The sequence below is a fragment of the Corvus hawaiiensis genome, chromosome 4, assembly GCF_020740725.1.
Source record: "Corvus hawaiiensis isolate bCorHaw1 chromosome 4, bCorHaw1.pri.cur, whole genome shotgun sequence".
In the NCBI taxonomy this organism is placed as follows: Eukaryota; Metazoa; Chordata; class Aves; order Passeriformes; family Corvidae; genus Corvus; species Corvus hawaiiensis.
The window spans coordinates 57,680,494-57,703,862 of NC_063216.1; the positions used below are offsets into that span (position 1 = coordinate 57,680,494).

Consider the following 23,369-nt stretch of genomic DNA (forward strand, 5'->3'; position numbering starts at 1 on the left):
GTTCATGAACTCAGTTTACAAGCTTGGAGCAGGTCCCAACATTACACCTTTTCCTACAAACATTTCAGTTGTTCTTGTATTGACTCCATCTTTCCTGGAACTTCCCTTTCCCAAAGCTTCTACTTTTACAAGTAAGAAAATCAATTAATCTGTAACTTTTACTTGATGCATCTATACACTTCTGATTGATTCTACAGCCTTTACCTTAACCTGCAGTATGAAGTAAGTAAGCAAGCCATGAACTGATTGTGAACCATCCCTCTCATGTTTTGTTCACCATATCTGGAAATAGCTAGGGAAAACAAAACCCTTAACATCCACAGACTGTTCTCTGAAAGGAAGATAAACATGCCCAAAATTCAAAAACTTGTGCATTCTAGGTAATTTAAATACTCACACCAGTGATATCAGAGGTTAACCAAGTGTTTAAAACAGACTCTAACAAGTTCAAGGGTGAGGAAAAAGAGCAACACACCATCAGAAGAAACAAAAACCTTGGCTGTGTCAGCAGGCAAAGGCTGTAGGCACATGTTGCAGGGAACAATATGAGAGCAACTCCGGGTTTGAAGACAAAAGACAGTTTGGAGATGTGCCCTCCATGAATAAGCCTTGTGGGTCTCAGGGGACCCTGAGCCACCAGAAAACATCCCAAAAGGTCAAAAAATAAGCAGATGATGTTGAATACCCATTTACGACCTTGCTTCAATGTGTAAATCTGGGTGTCTTTTGCATTGTCGTTCCTTTTAGAAGGCCTTCACGTAGTACATGGAAATGGGAATAAGCATTCCCATACCCTGGAGAAGGAACACAGCCAGGGACCATGACAAATGAATTTCACATCTTGTCCCACATACTTAAGTGTTCTGCAAAGCTGTTGGAATATGTTCCTGGCTTACTTGCCAAGGAAATTTGCTGCAGCTAGAAGGAAGTCCACCAAATTATATCTCCTTCTACTCCCAACCATAGAAGAGACAGATAAAATTGTGCTTCTAATTTTGCCTAAAAAAATTCAGTCTTTGTGGTCCAAATGGAAGAGAAACTACCATACCAATTCCATAGAAGATATTTTATGACATATTGTAACAACAGTAACTTTCAAATTGTCTTTCACAAGGCACACTGTGGTGCCAGTAAAACCCCAACATTCTGTCTGGAAAGTTATCTACAAAAGATTCCAAATGACATTTTAACAGAGTGAAAAGTGTCTGAAGACAGCGTGTAGGTCAAACAAATCAACCAATTTAATTTCTTACTCTCGGCTACACTAACTGGTTCAACTACAGATGGCATGATGTTATCCCCCTCCAAGTCAGTTTGCTAACCGCCCCATCAAAAATTAATTGAAAGAAGTGGATCCTATAATTTAAAATGAAATAGGCTCAGCAGGTGATCAAGCTTTGTCAAGACTGATTACTGAGTATTGATTTCCCTCAGGTTGTACAAGTTGCACTCCACAAGGCCACCTGCACATTAACCTAGAATACATAAAATCACCTCAGGCTAACATCTATCAAGAGGTTTGTATTTTTGGAGAATGCAGTCTCTAGTTCTTTTCCTCACCCATACATTCAATGGCTTTCATTTGGACAGCATCCACACTTTGTACTTACTTTACCCTAAATAACTATTATTTGTATTTTAACTGTTCAGAGAGAATTCAAGATAACTACTTAGGAAAAAATTCACACAACCTAGCACTAAGCTAATTGTAAAAATTATAAGGAAAATCAGACAAGTTCTCCCATGACAGAAAAGAGATACTGATGCAGCAAGAGCAGAGTGGCTTACTGTGGCCTGGAAGCTTCCGCTTGGTCTGTCTGAAGCTTCTCGCCCCCTTCCACTTCCATGGTGCAGTAGACAATCCGATTGGGAGCGACTGATTTTAAACCTTGTACCTCCATTATAACAATCTGAGGAAAAGAAGCAAATAGTTTATCCTTCAGAAAAAATCACACAGCACAGTTACTGCAGTACTAAGTTCCATGAAGGTAAAAAAATAGAAAAGAAAAGGAAAAATCCCCAAAGTCCCAAAGTGCACTCACTCAAATCTTAACAGACAGAGGAGAGTTTTGAATTTATCTTCTTTTTCCACTTTCAACAACATCTGGAAGGAATTGAAATTTTTGCTTTGTTTTCACTTGGACAGTGACCAAAAACTCACTCCAATCATAATTTAAATGCCAATAGTAGAATTTGAGGCTAATGTCTGAATATAATTCTAAATCTTTATACATGAGAAAACGTATATTTTAATCAGTTATCTAAGTGAATATTTATAGAAGAAATAGGTTACTAAGTCTGAATGTAAACAAGTAAGTACACTGACCATATCTAGAAAGGCAAATTATGGTGCTGTGTCCCTGGAGGTTGCAACCCTTGAACCTCAGAAGGGATTTTTTGTTGTGCTGAGCAAGAGGCAGGTCAGAGCACTGGTATCAGCTCCTGTAATTTTTTGACCTCACTATGCACATCTTTTCCTTCTCCCAGTGCAGTACTTGCAGTCAGGTTCAGTATGCATATGGGGAAGGGGGAGAAGAGAAAAAGAAAAGTCACCGCTACCAGCTGTGCCCTGAAAGTTTTCCTCACCGGGGAAATTACGAGCTTGGCAGATCCAATAGATTTTCACCTCCTCTAGACTACTCTGCATTAGCTCAGAAAAGCCAAATGCAGCTCTACTTTAAATGCTCTCTGCCTTTTATAAATCTTGTCACAGTGTGAACTTACTGGAATTTTTGCATTTCAGATGTTTCTAATTTAGAAGACTTGAGAAGACAGTCAGGTTCCCCTGCTTTCTTTGGAAAAGCTGCTTTTCTTGCCAGGTCCATTTGGGCCCATGCAAAGAAACTGGGAAAAATGTACTCCATCAGAAAGAGATGCTGTCCTCAACTGAACCTTACATGTAAACCAATATTTGTTTAATTTGTTTAAAAGTGCCAGAAGTAATGACTACTTTTGGTCTCATTAGAGGCTATTGGTTTCTTAGGTCAGCAAGCAACTACTAAAATATGTTGCTATTAAACTTCTTTGCACATGTGCCACTTTGCTCCAATTCAAGTAAATTTAACCAGACTTCACCCCCAGCTGTAAATCTTTGTACTTTAAAAATTCTAGAACCTCAGTAATAGTTGTATGTTTTGCAAAATTGCTGGTTTGTAAATATTACAGTGAGATGACAGCCACTGATCATTTATACCATTTTTATATTACCCATAAATTATCAACACTGCCTATTATGCTTTATAAATAATAACAGCATTTCAGGGAGAATGATCAAGTTATCCCTCTTTTCCATCTATTGTTGTCCAGGAATTCAAGTAGTTAGATCGCTGAGAGACAACACTAAAGATCCTTCTAGGTAATACCACCTACATGGTCTTTCCACATACAAAATGTATGACCTTGCTGAATACTGACTTATTGTTTATTCATTTTTATGTTGATACCGCTTTTCCTGAGTTTCTAACTTAATTGCACAGTACATTTTTCTTTGGTAGCAATTCTGGATTCCAGCAATGGAAAAAAGTTGCATTTCATTCTTTCCAAAGAAACTGTCACTAGTGGAAGTACTAGCTCATTAGCTGATAAACAGCTTCTTAAATGCTTGTCTATTTTTGAAACTGTCTAACAGCTGAAGAGTATGAATAAGTCTTCTCCTACTACTATGGTTTTGATTTTTTTCTAGATTGCTACAAACAGGATATTTAAGGAAACATCTAACTTATAAAAACAGTGGCTGCTGCTTGCAGTGATGCTCAGGGATGTCTCTGACCTTAGTCAGCAAGGTTCACTCCCACTAGAACACTTAATATTACTAGCAAGTTTCACTGTTTATAATAATAACGTGCAGTGACAGCAAGAACTCTGGCCACTTTACCTCCATCTAGAAATTTTGGGGTTCTTCCACTCTGTCCTACATGATGTAGATTTCCTATTCATTCATGTGCCAGTTCAGCAGCCCTAAATGGGGATTTTGGTGGTTACCCTACAACTGAGTCCCCACACAAGATGTGACGTATATGTTTACGTGTTATTCAAAAAATGTGAAATTGTGTACATTTGACCTCATATTTTCAAAAAAGGAAGTACTCTGTCTTCAAGGAAATGCAACAGCATTTCTTAGTTGGCCATTTGCATAGAAAAAGACCACATCTTCCATATCTCAGTCTTCATTAATATCAATTCTCCTGTTTCCTTTTGCCCTTACATCTTCTGAGATTTTGCTTCCCAAGAGCAAAATATGCACGTACTGTTTGACAAGAGAGTCACCTTATGTGGTTACTACCATGTTTAAAATGAAAATCTGCCCTACTAAGAACTATCACATGTAGAGTAATACTTTAATTCTTGCCTTGCACAGGATGAACTGTAGATTACTTATCTTGCAGTAAATCTCTTCATTGCTGATGGCGAAAAAGAAAAAAAAAACTTAGTTCACCTGACCTAATAGTTTGCATTTCTGGTGGAAGAGCAGAGGGGCTATAAACAAAGCAAAACTGCTATGAATTTACCAGAAATTGTATCTCCCATAATTTCTCTTTTCATGATTGTTTCAAACTTTTACTGTGCTTTTCCTCTAAATATCACATCATTTCTAGTGTGTAATAGTTCTCTCTAGAGGGACAGAGAAGCCTTTTCTTCCTCTTACATCTATCACCAAGCACACTCTCTTGAAGACCAGAAATATTATTGCCAAAATTTTTAAGGTACTTTTTAGATTCTTCAGAACTCCTCTTGTAAATGCTATTTATGGGCCATTCCAAGCTTGGTATTCCCCTTGAGGCAGACATGACACAGGATTCAGCACAGGAGTTATAAATCATCTCATGTACTTCAATGCTAAGGCCTGCACTCCAGTTTTACATGCTTGATGAACTAATACTTTTTGGCATACAGAATGATGGATCTTACTACTCTTTGAAAGCTGATGTTGGGCTTTTACATAATTAGTTAGCAATATTAAAATTGCATATAGTAGGATTTCTCTGTTAGACAAAGAATTGAAACTTTTTCATTGTCCATATTTGATGTTTTTAATTATACATCTTTAATGATGACATGGGAAAAAATTATCTGACTTTTCAACACATAAAAAACCTGATGCTCGTTTCACTTCAGAAAAAAAAATGTTCAAAAGATATGCAATTTTTATTTATTTTAAACTCTTGAACAACTGAGATATTTATTGTGTAACATTATCTGCTGTCTTAAATAAGCTAAAGCCACTTCAAGTGCATTACACAAGTGTGGCACCTTCTGACCAACAAATACACAATGCACACTGTGATAATGTTTTGATTCTATTATTATTGAAAGAGAAATAAGCATTTCTTGGTATCCACATTTGTAGAACTGGACCTGAGTTATGATGCTGGAAGTCTTCAAGGCAAGGCTGGACGGGGCTTTAACCAATCATGTCTAGTGGAAGGTGCCCATGGCAGGGGGGCTGGAACCAGATGATCTTTAAGGTCCCTTCCAACCCAAACCATTCTATGATTCTGTATTGTCATCAGAATTGTTTAAAACCAAATGTATTTTTGGCTTCCTCATGAAGTCAGTTGACCTCTGTATGGATTAGGACTGCATCCCTGCAGGCCAGACTTCCTGCATAATCCCAGAAACACAAGATAGCTTCTGGAGGAAAATGCAGAAATTTATAAAAAACTGGTATGATCATCAGTAAAGAAAAATCACTGTGTTTTCTCTAAATGCTTCCAGTGAGAAAATGTTATTTGTTTATAAAATTCTATAAATGCATTCCTGATAACAACAGTGTTTCATTATTACATTTAAAATTATACTTAGCTATATAATGAACTGGAATTCATTTAAAGTTACATTTGTGTGGGGGATTCAACTTCCCACACTGCTGTGTTGGCCCAAAAGCAACTACTGCTGCAAGAGGAAAATGCGCTGTACAGCTGTATTCTAAATCCTAATTACCAAAGATACAAAGCATAATTTACTTCTTTACCATAACATTTTAAAATTACCAAGAAAGGACTAATAACAAAAAAATATCAAGGCAGATATTCTATCAATTTAAACCATCAACAAGTGAAATCTGTGATTACCTCTAACGTGAAGGAGAGAACCACATCAGACTTTGACAGCTGAACTTCATTTTCATCTCCTATGTCCAAGAATGCAGAATTTTGTGATCGCTTTAGCTTCTGCAGTTTGAATTCTGGCCCACCTTTAGACACTGGCAGACTTTCCAAATTTGCCATCAGCAAATTCACCGAAGACCGCAACTCTTCTATGTACATGTTCTCCATTTCCCTTGCTACAAATTTTGGGAATTTTCTTTCCTTGGAAAATATATTTTAAAAGTTAGGGAGGAAAAAAACTTCCCACATTATACGTCATGTTAATTTACCGACTTGGTTTCGGTTAAGGGACAATAAACATAAATAAGTCATAATTTCAGTGTCTATCTATTTTTATGTCTTCAAAACAGTAATGGAAAGGCTAATCCTGACCCATAAATGCAGTTAATTTTGAAAAGAAGAAATAAAGTACAAATGGAACCTTGCACACCTCCCTGAATCATTTAACCATAAACCCAAGTTGAAGATCCACACATTAACTATTTCCAATTACAGGTGTTTTAAGCATAGTAACTAATAATATACCTTTAATGCTACCTTCAATATTTTATAAACTGACATTTATAAAATGACCTGTCCACTAATAGTTTTGTTACTTCTTCTATTTCCCATGTTACCAAAAAAAAGTCATGCTTCTAGTATGAAGCTAATAAACTACAATCATGACAAGAAATTGCTATCATTGTTTAGCTTTATTTTTAAAAATGGGTCATTCCTTTTGAAAGTAATGTTTAATTACTATGCACTGGTTTATTTTAAATAGTAATCTCTCTCTTAAACATTAGAGATAGCATAAATATCAATTTTTTTCCTCTGTAGAAGCTAGACAATATTATTTAAATATTGTGTTTGTAACAATAAACACAAAAAAGAAACATATGTAGACGTATAGTGCATATATGAACACATACAGAGTCAATTTTATGCACAGTTTCTCCAAATATTGAATACTGGATGCTTGGGAGAGTGTCATTCAAGATTAAACAAAAATGCAAATTATGCTAAAATATATGTTTTACATATAAATGAGAAACAAACACCACTCCCAATGTATTGTCTGCAAAGACAGGCACGTTGCTCCTAAACCAGACAATTTTTATCATTATGTGTTATAAGGCCTATCATAAGATGTTTTATATCCTTTACAGTTGATTTTGTTTCAGTAATAAAGACCAAGCAAGCTGACTGTGACCAAAAATTCCTGCAGCAAGTCGTGTGGACTGGCTCATCACAGCATGACAGAGCCAGTAAATTACATATTAAAAAAAACCCTACAAATAAAAACAATTTATAGTTAGAGACTAAAAAATGCAGGCCAAGGTTCAAGGTTGCCTAGCAAAAAACCCCAAACCCTTAGTGTTTTTCAAACTGTACCAACTATATCCTGTGAGGTTCGTTCAAATAATAACATGCCGACACAGAAGACAAATAAAACAGACTGTTGTTGTGTTGTTAAAAGATCTTTTCTCTTGTTAAGATGCTTTTTCCATCCAATGTGAAAAATGAGGAAAATTGGACTTGCTGTTGACGGAAATGTAGGATCACACAGCATATGACTTTTCAAAACCAGGTTTTGCTTTCTCCCTGCCCCAGTTGACAGACATTCTTCAGAGCAGAAAGAACCTGCCAGACTGTTCTCAAACAATCTTCTGCTTAATTTTAGAATCAGAAACAGGAAACACACATTATGGATCAACCCACTCAATCTCAGATGAAGATATGTTTTTGGTACAAGAAAGCAAACACATACCCTTGCCATTTGTTCTGCCAGTTGTAGTCGTCCATCTAGTTCACGTCTTATCTGGGCTGCTTGCTCATCTCCATTATCCAACTTGGATAGAGAACAAAAATCCAACTGTGAGAAACGCACTATATTTTAACTTTATAGCAAGCAATGTAGCTAAAAAACAAGAGAAATGAATTTTCATCCTAAAATCAGTGAAACACTAAGCAAATACACAGCTTTGAGGCTTACCAAGATGAAAGAAATATAATGGCCACCAGTTAGTCACAGCACTCAGGGTTTCTGAGGGGTAACCAGTGCTCCCTTGCAGTCATAATGCTCGGGCTACATAGACGAGGTATTATTTCTCTATAAAAATAGCAGCTAAAATAATTTCTTCATGAAGCAGAAAACTGGAATGACAGACTGGCTTAGAAAATGTTTGCAAGGAAATTTACTCTTTGGTGCCCTGAGTTCCTGTATAGGCATATATAGGTATAGGGAAAGAAAACTGTGTGACTGTGCCTTCTAAGAATGGTATTATTTCACTTGCAAAGTTCTTTTCTCCCAGTATTGCCAAACTGCTCACATCAGGGCAAATCCAATTTTTGACCTTCCAATATTTTCATACCTACAGAAGTCAGGACTAAATGTCTAACTTCTGTCAGGGAGGTAAAGGGGAAGGACACATCTCTTCACCTCAACGGAACAGCTGGGTCTCAAGAGAAATGAGATTCCCCAACTCATTTTTCACTTGTTTACTTTTTAAGGGCAGTGGAGGGGAGGGGGGGTGAGGTGGGACTTCACCTCCGTGCATGGACCTCCACAGCTGGTTAAGAAGAAAAAAGAGTGATACATCTGGAAAAGATCAGTCACACCTTGCCATCCTACCTGAATAATTGCCAAAGAAGGACAAAGACAGAGTTGCTATGGAGGGCTCTCTGTCCCTAGGGCTAAACACAGACATGATGTGACATGTTGAAACGACTCTAGTGCATTTAGTGTATAGCTAAGGTTTAAGGACACCTGAATCACTCTTGACTAAAATAAATCTTAAAATGATTAGGGGTGCAAACTGGCAAAAACTGGTTCTTTAATTAAATGAGATCTCCAGCTAATGAACACACAGTTAATTTGACAAATAATTCATTGCATTAAACTAAGGATTTTTCAGTGTTTTTTCACTGAGACTGCTAGTTAGTGCATTGGGCCAAATACATAACACCACCTCCTTTACAATGCTCTTCAGTTAAATCTGATACCTCTTAAGCCAAAGCGCTCATGAAAATTAGCCATTCCAATTAAAAAAAAAACCCCAGAACAATTAAAAATGCATTATCCAGTGCTTACAGGCCAATTAGAGCAATATGCTTAATGCAAATCTGACCACATTTAGCAACAGGATGAAAAGTGTTTCAATGCTAGTACAGAAGTGGTAACAGAACGTGGAATCTGCCACCTGTGCAATCTGGCATTTTACAAGATCCTTGCAGGAACTGATCCAGGCTACCAGAAAGAAAGAGAACAAAAGAAGCTCAACTTTATACCAGAGAGTAGAAGATGGATCATGTTCCAGGCTGGAAGGGTTCTCCTACTAAGCCTGCCAATAAATCTGCTCCCGACTTGACTGTGAGCATAAATGGCAAGACTGTTCTTCAGGAAAGCAAATGTTTTAGGTTTTCAGAACACAATTACAGTATTCCAAATAAATTCCCAGGCTTGTATTCTTCAGTATTCTTAAAAGAATAATACTGAACTTGTCACCAAGAATATTTCTAATTTCTATTTTCCTTTGTACTATAACCACATACTTTTGTAATTAGTTTTGTTTACTCAGTATGAAAGCCTGTCAAATATGAAAAAAACCGTTGTTTTTCTTTTTTTGACTAAGAGAAGGTCAAAATTATTTTAATAATATATCCCATGACAGGTAATTGCTTGAAAAATATCTGCTTGAAGGTAATTTCAATTACTGAATTTTGATTTCTGCAAAAAGGAGGGTGTGGGAGAACAGAACAAAGCTATAACCTTTTCCTGTGTCAAGGCACAACTTAAATGACTGCCTTCATCATTAACTCATTTGAAGAAGTAAGAGATTTTACTTAAAGACTGATATTTAGCTATTTTTCCATTTAAAAAATATGACCATTTAAGTTAACGAATATGTAACCTAGTTTTGCAAATCTTACTATTTTTTCCTTAACTCTGCATTGCTTTCCATCAAATCTTTGTACTTGAGTACTTAAAAATGTGATTTCCCTACTTACTTATTTTAAAACTTCAGTCTTCTTCCTGAAATACTTACACATTCTAATGGGTTTGCTGTTTGTTCGTAATGATGTTTTGTAAAGTATGGGAAGAAGCTGAGGAGGTGAAAAGCAAAGTTGCTTTACTTAGAGAAAAAAGCCAAGGCAATAATGACTGGTAGGTCATTCACATCTGTCTCAGTAAGAAATAAAGCTGCCAATATTATTGTTTTTGCAGTACACAAAATGAAGTAATAATCAGAAAAACCGTAACCTTGATATCCCATTCTGTGAGAGGTCATTCTACCTGTTTTTATTCCAAACTCAAAAAAAATCATGAAAAAACAACTTTGCAAGCAATGCACTTAGTGATTATGAATGTGTACTCAATCATAGTTTATTTTTCTACTGAATATGAAGTGAAAACAGCAGAAGGATTGAGAAAATTCTGAAAATACAACCGGTACTTGGAATTTTTGAGCTGTGTCCACTTTTTTACATAGGGAGACACTTTATAGAACCCATAATGTGAGTGGGGAGAAGTGACAATCATTAACATCAAGTGTACTCTTTTCCTCAATTCCTTATTTGTGGATCAAATCCATACCCAAGACATCTGTGGATATCGAGTTATGACAACCATTAAAGTAATTTTCAAACTGTTAAATAAAAACTAGAAAAGCATATGACACTGCATAGAAATTAACATAAACGTAACAGTGCAGAACAGCTACTCAGATTCTTCTCAGTATTGCAATTGAAATTTGGTTAAAAGAAACCACTAATTTGAAAGGATTTAAAATAGAGGCTTTGTAAAAAAGGTTTCATTTGCTTTTTCTTTCAAGAATAATTCACATTTACATGGGCATCACACATAATGCTTCCCACTCTTAAATATGAAGTAATGTTTTTTAAAAGTTACAGCCTTAGAGATTATTGAAAAAGAGGGTACATTGAAATTTCATCTAATAAAAAGCTTTTCAGCTTGCTGCAATAGTAATTGCATAGCTATTCAGTGATGGCACCAACACTAGAGATGCTTCCCATGCCACTTAAACCTCACATAACCAGTTTGTATTTTAGCAGCAGGGGACCTCACTACAGAACACTCTACAGACACCAGAGACCTGTTTTCAGTACATCAGATACATTAGAATTCCTGACCAAACAAATCAATGTTTCCCCTAAATGCCACACATATGGCAATGGCAACTTGTAAAACCTAGGCACAGTCATGGACTCCTCTTTTGAGGGCTAGTTAATTCAGATTCCCAGCTGAGCAAAAGTATGAGTAAGTTTTTCTTTCTGCAAAGATGATTATGGCTTTTAAAGCTTCTTCAGAAGAATCAGTACTTATGAGTGACTAGACTTGGGTGAATAAAAAGTTACTTTATATATTTTTTTAAAGTGACAGATCATCGTCTCTTTTTTCCCCCAATGGTGTTACATTAAAACAGCTTTCTAAAATAAACCTACCACCATCAGACATCAAGCTATTAATTTAAAAATGTTTTTACTCCTTAATGCTTGAAGTGGCTTTTATTTTTTCTCACTCTGAAAGGGGCAATCATCTTTGGAGATGGAGTGGGAACATCCTCAAAATGCAAGTTGCCCAACAATTTTTATTAAGAAAATTTCAGTTGCTTATGTAAGTGTCCACTTCTGAAAGACAGACTGAAGTTTTCTACTCCAAATTTCTGCTTTAATGATCTCAGCCAAAACACTCCCTTGCTTCTGAAGAGACCAGGGTAGACAATAGACAATACCCTGCTTTACCCATAATAGGAAAAGTAGTGACCCTCTTGTCACGGAGTTCAAGGAATATCTTGCTTTGAAGTAAGGATCTGAAATTTAGCAGGACCCCAACTGTGAAAATCAGCTCAACTCTGGTCACATTATGAACCTTTGAAAAATCACCTTTGCAGTAGTCAAGCTACAAGCAGCCACTACCAGAGCCTAAATCTCACTCTGCATTCAGACACATCTTCAGGTTGTGCTGCCCTGTCTTGAATCTGCATGAAGTCAATGCTCCTCAGATTATCTGCTCATTTAAGAAAGACTGTAAACTTATCAGAGTTAAAAATTCCAATTCAGAAACATCATGCTATCTTGCTTGACAAACTGTGATGCCTGAACAACACAGAACAGAAATACATCTGAAAAAATGAACGTTTCTGTATTTCAACAGGTTGGAAAATGATGGCATACTTTGTGATTCCTACTGAAGTTTTTTTTTCTGGTTTTAAATTATTTACAAGGCTGTAATGTAGCAGTGTATTTTGGTCCAAAAGAAAAATTGTATACTGGAAAAAATCTGGTTAATGTGCAACTCAAGGCAACAACGGTACCAATGCTGCCAGGAGGTGCTGCGCTAAAGCCCCTGGCACACATCTGCATTACTCTACGAACAAACTAAGTCAGATACCCTATGCCCAAGAAATGAGACCAGCTTGTATACAGATGAACATAGAACTGCTGCAAGTTTTTTTTCTTTACATTCACAATGCTCAAACTGATAGTTCCTCCACATGACTATTTTATTAATGCTGTGTTAGCTTCCCTGCAGCTTTCTAATTCTCAGTAACATGAACATGAAAAAACATATATATGCCCATAGCATTATAAATTTCTCTACATTTAACGACTAAAATGATGGTACACATACCTAAGTACTTGCTCTTCTTTCTGCAACACGGAATCCAAAGTCTTTTTTCACTCTGTGTGACAGCAATGCTTGTTTTTCTTTTATAGCTACCTTTTGCCACACAGAACCAAGTCTGAGCCCTGCTGAGCTGAAAGGTTTGCAGATGCCCTTCTGAGGTAACCTCCAGGGTCCATCCCTGACTACTGCCACACAGCCAAGGCAAAAACTTTCAACATAAACCAAACAGATTAAAGGACTTGGAACTAAATTGTCGAGACAATACAATAGTGAAAAAATGGTTTTCTGGAAGCAACTAATGGCATCCAGGAGCAAGGCTGGAAGAGGACAGAGAAGTCCTAGTGCTCAATTTTGGTCATCAATCAAGTAAGCAGCAGGCAGGTAATGGGTGTAGTAGATGCAAATACTGGCAGGTTTCAGATAATTGTCCTTGCTCCTCTTATCTCTGACTCAAAAAAAAAAGAGTTTTGCTTTAGACAGACCTGGCACTTCTCAGGCCTGCAGGATGTGTTCCTGTGCTTATCTTTAGACAGAGAGAGTTGCTTGAAAGGAACAGACTGGGAAGAGATTAAAGGTGTCTGCAGTAAGGAGCCACTGTGCACTGAACACAAACAGCCTGTGGAGATTCCCGAAGTTTCCCAAGTTTGTGAACCAAGACTAGTAACTAAATACGGGACATTGGAAGGATCAACAAATTTCAAGTCAGGCCAAAAACAGAGCTGCCAAACCCAGTCTTCAACTACAATCATTTTTGGACATGAATTCAACAGGACTTTCCTTCTGAAGGACAAAACTGCGATAGAAGTAAATTGCTTCCACTTCACAGAGAAGGTAAAAACCAGATTTAATTAAAGGGCAGGATGTGTGGAGCTTTCTTAAGCTACTGCTGGACCTTTTGATAAATCTCCTGCCTCCTGTTTCACAGCAAGAAAGACACAGCTGTAAAAGTAAAGGAAATGTCATCACTCCTCTATTTCAGAGAAGGCTGTGCCATTTAGCTTTAGTTTTAAGGTATTTCTCTTCCTTGTCTATAGATTATACAGATGATTGAGATTCATAAAAGAGATCAATAAAATGATATTTTAAAACTCTCTCATATTCTCTGCATGCTGTAAAGCCCCTATCATGTATCACACAAATGGCTATGCTGACAGATGACCCAGACTGTGACTGTGAAATCCTGTGGATTTCCCACAGAACTCTGCAAACCACAAATTTAAAAAACTCATTTCTCAAATCCTGCTCTTCCCAACTCATTCCTTTTCCCAGTCAACATATAAAACCCCCCAAAAATCACTGGTTTTGGCAAATAAAGGTAGAAACATGTTTTAGAATATGTGCAACACAAAATCAAGTGAAATTCAAGAGAAATGATGTCAGAGACAGAAAATCTTAACAGTTAAAATAAAGAGGAAGAAAAGGCACCTACTTTTGAAATTACTTCTCTTGTGGAATGCAGTAGACATGTTTTCAGCAAATTCTATGTCAAAAGACAAACTCAGCAACCACCGAAAACATTTCTACTTTCAATTTGTCTGCAGCAAGTAGACTTATAAAAACTGCACAAGTCCAAAACCCATATTAGGTGTTCAGACAAGTTCTCCCAATGCACCATCAGGCCTCACAGGCTTTTTGTATTGATTTTGCTCTAGTAGAGCACAAGATTGCCTCTCAGACAACCGGCCAAGCCAATCACTCAGTTTTCTGGCAACGCAGTGCCCACAACAAAACGCTCAAACGTCTGCTAAAATTAGTTTTAGTAAGAAGTCTTACTGACTGCTAATTTTTTTTTTTTTTTTGGGGGGGGAGGGTAAGCAGCAGTTTTATAATCGTATAAATATTGAAATTAGGATGGAAGGTCTTTAGATGAACAGAGAAAGCAATTAGCATATCACCCTCTCCAGTATGTCAATATTCTTAAAAACAGGTAATAATGTAGGTAAAAAGCAAGGCCAGTCAACAGTCAAATACTCTACACTGGCTTCAGCTGGATTAAAAAAAAAAAAATCTAACCAAATCTATGTTTTCAACAACTGTGCCTGAGTCCCTTCAATGTGTCCATTAGATATAGGAACTCACTCAGAATTTTTTTACAAGCTTGGTGCTACCAAAAAAGCTCAAAAAAATCATGTACAATCTCAGATGCTGAGAATCTTCTCTGAAATATTTTTATAAAGTCCTGAACCTGCTTATTTGATTTCAATATTGATTTGTTAGATATCACTTATACTAATTGCTTGTACTCATTAATTACACCTATTATATACTGATTTGTAAAATATGATTATCATAAAAATATTAAAACCAACCCAAAGTCTAGAGTCATGATTACATTAATTGAGTTAAAAAATAATTCAAATTTGCCAAAAACAACACTGAAAACTATACAATTTTAAAATATAGACTTTTTTTTTAATCAACCATTGGATGGAAACTTTGGCAGTTTCCAAAATAATCAAAGCTGAGAATTTAATATGGCCTTTCCTTACATTCAAGCTTGGAAAATAAATTATATGCAGTTTTGAGTTTTCAGCACTGGTTAAAATGTCTCTCATGATTCATTTTATTCAGGGACTTCCAGTACCAAAATCGCAAGTAAAACCTACAATAAGACTTGAAAATAAACAGGAAAAGAAGTACATACAATATTCAAGCTAATCACAATGTATGCAGTGGGAAGGGCTAACATAAGTCCACTCAGGGTAGGTGCATAGGTCAAACTTTCACTGTACATTGCCAATACTGTAAATCATAAGACACTTGAAGAATTAAATACACACCATGTATTAATGAAGAAATCTCTATCAAGAAAGAGTTTATTTAATACTGTGATGTGCAGCTGTACAATGCAACTTCAGTCAATGACTGCTTCCCTATGAATCTTCTTTCCTACTTGACTGCTACTAACCCTTTAGAGAAACTGTAAATAGTTAAAAACCTTTTATTAACAGTGAATTGATTAACCTTGCCAGACAACCTTAGCCTTTATGGTATGTCCCAAATGTCATGTAACATGTATCTTCTACTTAGTATTACCATTACTGAGGAAAATTAAAAAATAAATTAACAGTTCAAAATTTATTCTAGACTAAACTAAAATGTAGTCTTCAATATTTTATTGCATATTTTGATCTACAGACTTGAACTGATACTTTGTAAAGAGGACACTTGGAAAAGTAATACAAATGTCTTTGCACAGTTAAGAATGAGGCTTTTGTTGGTCTATTTGGATTTGAACAGACCCTGGCACCACTTTTATCTATGTGAGCTGAAAAGAAACTATAGCTTCCAACCAGGATTTTCACTAATTTATAGGCATGGTCCTTTCCACAACACTGTCAAATAATTGCTCTGCATTGATTGCCCAAATAAAACATTTCATGCATTTTACTTTAAAACACTCTTGGTGTTCTGATAACCTAAATTCCAAGAGTTGAGATCTGTTCCTTGTCTTGAAAAAAATCTTGACAAGCAGTATGTAAACAAATAAACAGAATTCAATAATGCACACATATCACCATTTTGGCTAGGTATTTGGGTAATAACATTTGAAGGAAGTCTGCTAATACCTCATATTTACAAAGAAAATCACTATCTCCATACTGAGTCTGCTACTAGTTTTAACTCTGACTTAATGCAAAGATAAAAGTTAATGCTTTATTTGGTTCACAGAAGCTGTTAATTATGCAATGTGGGCATTCAGTGATGAAGATACTCTGACCTAGATACAGATATTTTTAATATTTATTTATTCACAGCAGTCTGTTTACACTAAAAGGAGAGAAAAATCAGACAGCATGTACTTAGACACTTAATGGTTTGTCTTTAGCTAGCATTTCTGTAAGTATTACAGACTCTTTACTTAGCCTTGGAATCATTTTAACACTTGGACATTACTACCAGCAGATTCTGAAAGGGGGAAAAAATCCCAAATAAAAACAAATTTGAAAAAGAAAATGATAACATTAGCTCCCCCTGAATTTGGTCCATATAGACCAGAATTGTGGATGTGACAGGGACAGCAGAAGAGATTATTTGGGTAAAATGTTGAGGCCTGGCTGTTCTCCAAAGCAAGCATCTCTAATGATAGTTGTGGAGCCTGAGGGAAATGTGTGGCTTGATATAAGGTGCACCCAGGCAAAATCCTATTAATGTCAAATTACAGACCTGCTCTCCAGCAATTTGTCCAAACCCTTTTGAACCTCTGCCCTCATCACTCCCTATGACAAAAGTTCTGGAAGTTTTCCAAAAGTCATATACAGAAGCAGTGCTTCCATTTTCAATCTCCTACAAATTTCCTTGAGTGTCCCAGTTTCTAGTGATGTGGCATTTACTGAGTGAAGGTACATATTCACCTTACCCATTACCCTCATAACTTTGTAAGCTTCAACCATACTCCTCCTCCCTGTCAACCTTCTCAGCTGCAGACTGAAGAGTTTCAGCCCTTTCAGTCTCTCTGCAAAAGGCTGCTGTTCTGCGATTTTCAATGCCACCCTCTAGTCCTCACTGACCTCCCCTATATCCTTCAGAGAGGGAGACCAAAGCTGCACACAGTACTGAATGTAAGGGCATAAGAAGGTTATATACAGCAGGAAAATGATGGTACTGTTGTACAAAGAACTAATGATTTCACCACAGGGAACCCAAAGTGTCTTTCTGAGCTGTAACTGCCCGTGCACAGTTCAGCATCTTCCGGACGTGCACTGGTTTATTTCTCCTCTGATGTATCACCTTAACTTAGCCACACTAGAGCTACATGAAATGACATCTGTCACACTTCTGCCTATGCAGTTTTGTGAGATCCTCCTAGAGTTCCCTGCAGCTCAAGCAACATTAGAGTAGACATAACAGTTTCATACCATCTGTTAAGTCAGAGATTTCCCCTACAGTGCCTTTTCCGGGACACAATATATTCAATAAACATGCAACAATTCTCCTAAACAGAGTGAACCAGATAGAAACAACACCTAAACTCCCTAGGAACTAACCAAAAGGAAAACATAAGAAACCTTTATCCAAAACCTCATTTGAAAACATCAAGACATAAAAATACTGCTACCCAGACTTGGATATTTACAACAGAGTCTGTCATTCAGAAAAAAGTGTCACGGGGTGATGAGGAGTCAGACTCTAGACACTGGGTGTCTAGAGAAGCACTGTTTTTAAATAACAAATATAAATATTAAACTGCAGACTTAGATGTGATTAGAATCACATTAGGAATCAAATTAGTGGATCAGTAGGGGATTACAGAGGAGAAAAAAGACGCTAGCACAGGTCAGAAGTGCTACTGCAAACAGTTGAATTTTCTGCCTCTCTCTTGGCATTTGCAATGCAACAGATTAATTGACAAAACGCAGGCTTGCCCTTCTGAGTGGTAGAAACTCCAATGCTTGGCCACCACTGCTAGACAGGATGAAAACCCAAGGAAAACACAGTACGCTGTGACAAAAGGAAGGACAATAATGACAGACTCTTACTACTTACAGATTTAGTCGCAATAAATATTAAGAATACGTCCTACAGATAAATCCAGGACATGGATGCAAAGCATAACTTTTTTTATTAAGAGAAATGAAAAAAGTAAGTCTGTAATATGCCATACTGTAAACATTTTTTATCTAACTGTATCTTGGTTTTCACATCTGCATACTGGAGTTCTGGGATACCATCAAGACAGACTCTTCACACTCATCACAGCACTGTCTTCCACACTGTAAAGGTCAAACTCTTCAGTTGTTGCCAACTGTGAAAATGTCTTCCACCCCAACTTTGCCACCACAAAATTATGAATATCCACACATAAAATAGCTTAACTTTTACTTTGGTTTTTTTCACTCAAGTCTTTGTCTTCTTATTTGTATAGGTGTTCCTCCTACAGCTAGGCAGGGAAAAAAATTCAGAGCTATTCACAGAGCTATTGAACCATCTAAATAAAGTATCTTTTAAAGTCAGAAATGTACGGTCCCTAGGTAATCAACAGAGAGACAGAGAAGCCTCCAGAGTTATTTAAAGTGCTTAAGCAGTTATCTGTACGCCTACCATGAATACTGTGGAAGTGCCAGCTGCACTGGTAATCTCTGGTGAGTAAGATGATCAAAGAAATGGGCGTTTTTATTCTCTCTCTCACCTTCCCCCGGACCCTGCTGAAATAGATACTGGCTGTCACCTTAAATACAACTTAAGTTTCAGGTTCTGCCTAGGGAATACCCTCCCACACCCACCCTAGCAGGAAGTGATGGGCCTTAAATGAATTATGACTCATTTCCTGATCCTCCTTAGGAAAAGTCTCCCACCCTCCTCCTCTCCCACCACCTGCACAGAGATTACCATATCCAAGACAACAGAAAGATTAGCATGCAAACCTTGTTGGTATATGCATATTTATGTCCTAAAGTGGCTCACAGTGTTTTCTATTTTCCTGAAGTCATCCTTGCTTCATAAGGAAATCCCCTCTCCTTTTGCTTACCCTACTCACTCTCCAAAAATATCATGCAGAATGTTTTCTTGCCTTATTAATCACTAGTAAGAATTTCTTGGGAGTGTTGAAACCAAAGGGAATATACACAATTAGGGCAATAAATGTTAATGAGAATTGCATTAAGTAAGCAAAACCAGCTTGAATGTCATGTCAATGTTTTTTCCAAATAATTAAATATCGCTGACTTAACTAGACAGAATTCAGGCTGACAACTTTCTGTAAATGTGATGTGGAGAAGCTAGAAGATAACAGAAATGGAATCCAATTTTCTCCCTTTCTGTTCCATTCTATAGCATAAACTGGAGAATGTTCTGTATTTCCACCTGTTTCTAGGAGTTAGTGGTGGTGTGATGTATAGATACCCATCCACAAAATAGAACTTCCAGCTTCTATTCTCCTGGAAACATGGAAATTGCCAACATTAAACATGTGTGAAAACACCAGTTACATAAAGTCTGCTATCTATCTTTAAGGCAAAACAGTTGCTCCAGTACGGTAAAAATGGAGTATCATTCACAGAAGTTTCCCTAAGGAGGAATAGGTGTTTCAGGAAAGATTCTGATGTCTCCAGTCCCTGAGAAAAGACACAGTACAGTGAGAAGACTGTGCCAGATTGACTGGAACATGAGTTTATAGCGCTCCTAGGAGTAAAACAAAGCCTCTCCAGAAATTGTGTATACCTTGGAGGCTCTCTCAGGCATGGTTCAGTACTATTTTCCCTTATTTACAGAAGTTTAGTGTTCCTACATTAAAAAAAAACTTGGCACTGCATAACCAGTTAGGAAGACAGCTTATTCAGAGGTGATACAGGGAGTGACTCTTCCCTTACATCGTTTGCAAAGGGATATTTCTCCTGCCATAGCCCCAGGGTGCTTACCATACAACACCTCCTTTCAACATCAGCTAGAAGTTGACACTTCTACTAAATATGTAGCCTCAATTTTATTTCAGATTTTTCCTGTTTATAGCTAAAATGTCTGGAAGTCAATTTATTTATCCATTATCTCAAGAAACAGATTCCTATAAGGAAAAAGTACAGAGGAGTACTATTTTTACTCTCCTCTTACTTTTCCCCAGTAGGCTGTAAACTTTTAGTCTGAGGGTTACATTTTGGTTTTTTTTATGTCTACTCATGTTACTGACCAAGGTTATTTTAGCTGGCCTGAGAATTTTTATATAATGCCTATAGCACTAAAATGAAGATAATTCACCTACCTATAGAAGGAAGACCTGGAGAGAGAAATAGGCACTTCCTTGTAAACATTTCAGAAGTTTGCAATTATGAACATCTAATCACAAATCAGACAGCTTCAGCACAGACACCAGACTGAATCCGAACAACTGTCTCTGAGGTTTGTAATATAAAGTAGGGGAATAAATGAAAGGACAAGCAGCATCTCCCTGCATGATGGTTCTTCTATTGAGAATCAATCCTCTTTCAAAGTGAGAGGGTACCTGGGATGGACAGCCTGAAAGCTTAAGAGACTGAGAGATTAGATCCTAGAGATCAGGACAGCCTCAGCAGAGGAGACAGCCAAAAAGGTGTCCTGAGAGTTCTCTCACTTTTAGGACAGGCACAAAAATACCTTCCTAGAGGATGAAAAAATAAACACACAAATTACAGCTCATTCAAAGAGAGCTGTAGATTTCTCAGCCATTTCACATAAACAATTACTCTCATACATGGCAGTCCATCCTGTATCATGGAGGTGCTATTATATTTCTATTTAAAATACCACAGAATCACAGAACAGGAAGGGCTAGTCCAACCTCCCTGCCAAGGCAGGGTCAAACCTAAAGCATCCAGATGGAACCTCCTTGAGCAGCCTTCTCCAATGCTCTGCCACCCTTAACATAAAGGCATAAAGGGTTGGTTCTTCCTGACATTGAGTTTATGGCCAAAACATGTATCTATGATATATACATATATAGAGAGAGAGAGGGAGAGAGAGAGTGAAAGAGACAGCTCATTTCCACATTCACCTGCATCTTTGCCTCTGGAATGACTGGGGTGCAGGAACCCCTAGGGACCTTGTCCTGGCAGCCAGTTGCAAAGAAACTTCCTCTGAATCAGGAAGAGCTAAGAGGGTTCTCCCTCAAAAACTTAAAAAATGGGGGATAAAAGCAGATAAATTTCAGAACAAAAAATTAAGTACCAGTGAGCCAGACAGATACAAGAAACAGGGTCATTCTTTTCCTGTGGCTTTTACACAGGAGCAGCCGCACACTGGCTGCTGAAGACACCTCAGAATGAAGAACGCTGCAGAGAAACGATTGTCTAAGCAAAACTGTTTTACTTTGAATTGATAAAGAGGAAATATAGAATATTATCATGTCATAAGATGAACAGGTGACAAATTCATGCTAAGGGTCATTAACTTCTTCGGCTTGCTCACAACGATTCATTCAAATGCATATATAAGCTAGTAGTCAGACACATTAATGAGCTTAATCATCAGTCTGGAAATGTGGCTGTAAAAATGATTTGTTTTGTATTCATCTACCTGAAGACATAGAATCTTTCTCCTTAAAAAAGATTAAAAAATAAAAAAATTAATAATACAAAAGCCTTTGGTAGAAAAGATTTATTTTTATTGCTTAATACCAGAGAAGACAAATTTTATTCTCATCTGGTAATATAAAACATGATGAGTCAAATGCACTGGTGATTTTAATATAAGTGCAAGTTAAATGCTGGATATATTTAGCTTTAAGTGCTCAGGCAAGCTTAACTCCCTTGGATCTAGAACTCAAGAGAATGTCAAAACACCATTAATTACTTCATTAAAGCGCCAAGAGAGTATTTAGGGGAAGAAACACAGGGAAGGTAATAATAAAAGCTTAACTCCTAAAAGCTTAACTATCTCCTTTAACAAAGCCCAAAACAACTTCCTTATTTCTTTGTGCTACAACAACCATTCTGCTGCTGTTCCTGCACTCACAGAATGCCAAAGGCAGTCCTAGAAAACAAAGCAGCTTGAAAGAAAGAGCTGCAGCCAAAATCCCAGTGTCTATGATTTCCATCCTCAGAGAAGGCATAAGACAGAGCAGGGGAGATGGGTGATTCTCAGCTTCTCTCTGCTGATTCCCAGTCAGGCCTCTCATGACAAGAAAGGTGATACACAGGAGATCAGGCCTACAAGGATGCCAACTCAGACAACACAAGTAAATCCACTAGTCTTTGAGTGCTGATAGTCTCTCAGCCTACTAGAGACCCTAAATGTCCAATTCCCTCCTGCAGATGCAAAACAGAAGTCACATATACATAAAGAGCTCTATGATAGAAAAATCCACATGAAAATTTCATCTTAAAAGTAATTAAATGTGCAAAACTATCCTTCAGAGTTTTTTCTTAACACTTACACTGGACAAATAAAGCTTTGAATAGTTTCATGGTTTTCAGAAGATGCACTTGTTTATCTTTTAAATGTATATTTCAAAGCCAATTTTCCTCATCCAACAGCTGAATAAGAAGGATACTGCAATACCTCCAGGACCAAAATGTATTAATGTTGCCAACACACCATTTCTCCCTGGTATTTTCTCAGTATTCCTTTAACTACAAACAGAAATAGTTCAAAGAATTTCATTATGTAGCTTGCATGGCTTCTAAACATTGTTCAGAGTCAGATACTTATGCATGGTAAAAAGGTAACTTGCTTTTCTGAGGATGTTTTAATATTCTTTCCATCACTCTTCTATCATTAGAGTAAACGAGAACAAGTCAACAACCTTTGGGGCAATCAGAGACTTTTTTTCCAAAGTAAACTCTGCCATTATAGAAAAACCCATTTGTTTACAGGAGCTAAAATCCTCTCCCCCCAGCCTATTTAAATACCATCACTGCATGCTGACAGAACTGAAGCACTTGGGGTTACAAGACTTCCTTTTTCACCAGAACTCACGGTATTAAGCTGAAAATCCAAACTGGCCTTACAAACACCACTCATTTTAGCTCTGAATTTCTCACAATCTTATTACAGAAGTAATCTTGGGAGGAATAGTTGAGGTTGCAGCACTATTCCCCAAAGCACTGAAATTTTTGTCAGGAGCAATACCTTTCCAAGCCTCTTGAATAGAGGTAAAATACCAATGAAGCACCTCAGAAAAAAAAAAAAAGAAAAAAAGAAAATATAACTACTGAAATAAC

At 37.0% G+C, this 23,369-nt stretch overlaps 1 protein-coding gene across 22 annotated transcripts in view; it reads right to left on the bottom strand.

Annotated features, from left to right (window-relative positions):
* CADPS2 (calcium dependent secretion activator 2) overlaps positions 1 to 23,369 on the bottom strand; it is a 294,051-nt gene that overhangs the window by 165,700 nt on the left and 104,982 nt on the right. For 16 of the 22 annotated variants that reach the window (XM_048300706.1, XM_048300707.1, XM_048300708.1 and 13 more), the window contains exons 4-6: positions 7,858 to 7,938; positions 6,072 to 6,308; positions 1,789 to 1,910 (exon numbers count right to left, since the gene is read on the bottom strand). In XM_048300706.1, coding sequence (XP_048156663.1) covers positions 1,789 to 1,910; positions 6,072 to 6,308; positions 7,858 to 7,938 — 440 coding nt within the window. Of the gene's footprint in view, positions 1 to 1,788; positions 1,911 to 6,071; positions 6,309 to 7,857; positions 7,963 to 23,369 lie in introns of all 22 variants that reach the window. The other 6 variants (XM_048300689.1, XM_048300693.1, XM_048300691.1 and 3 more) reach the window with 1 other exon arrangement.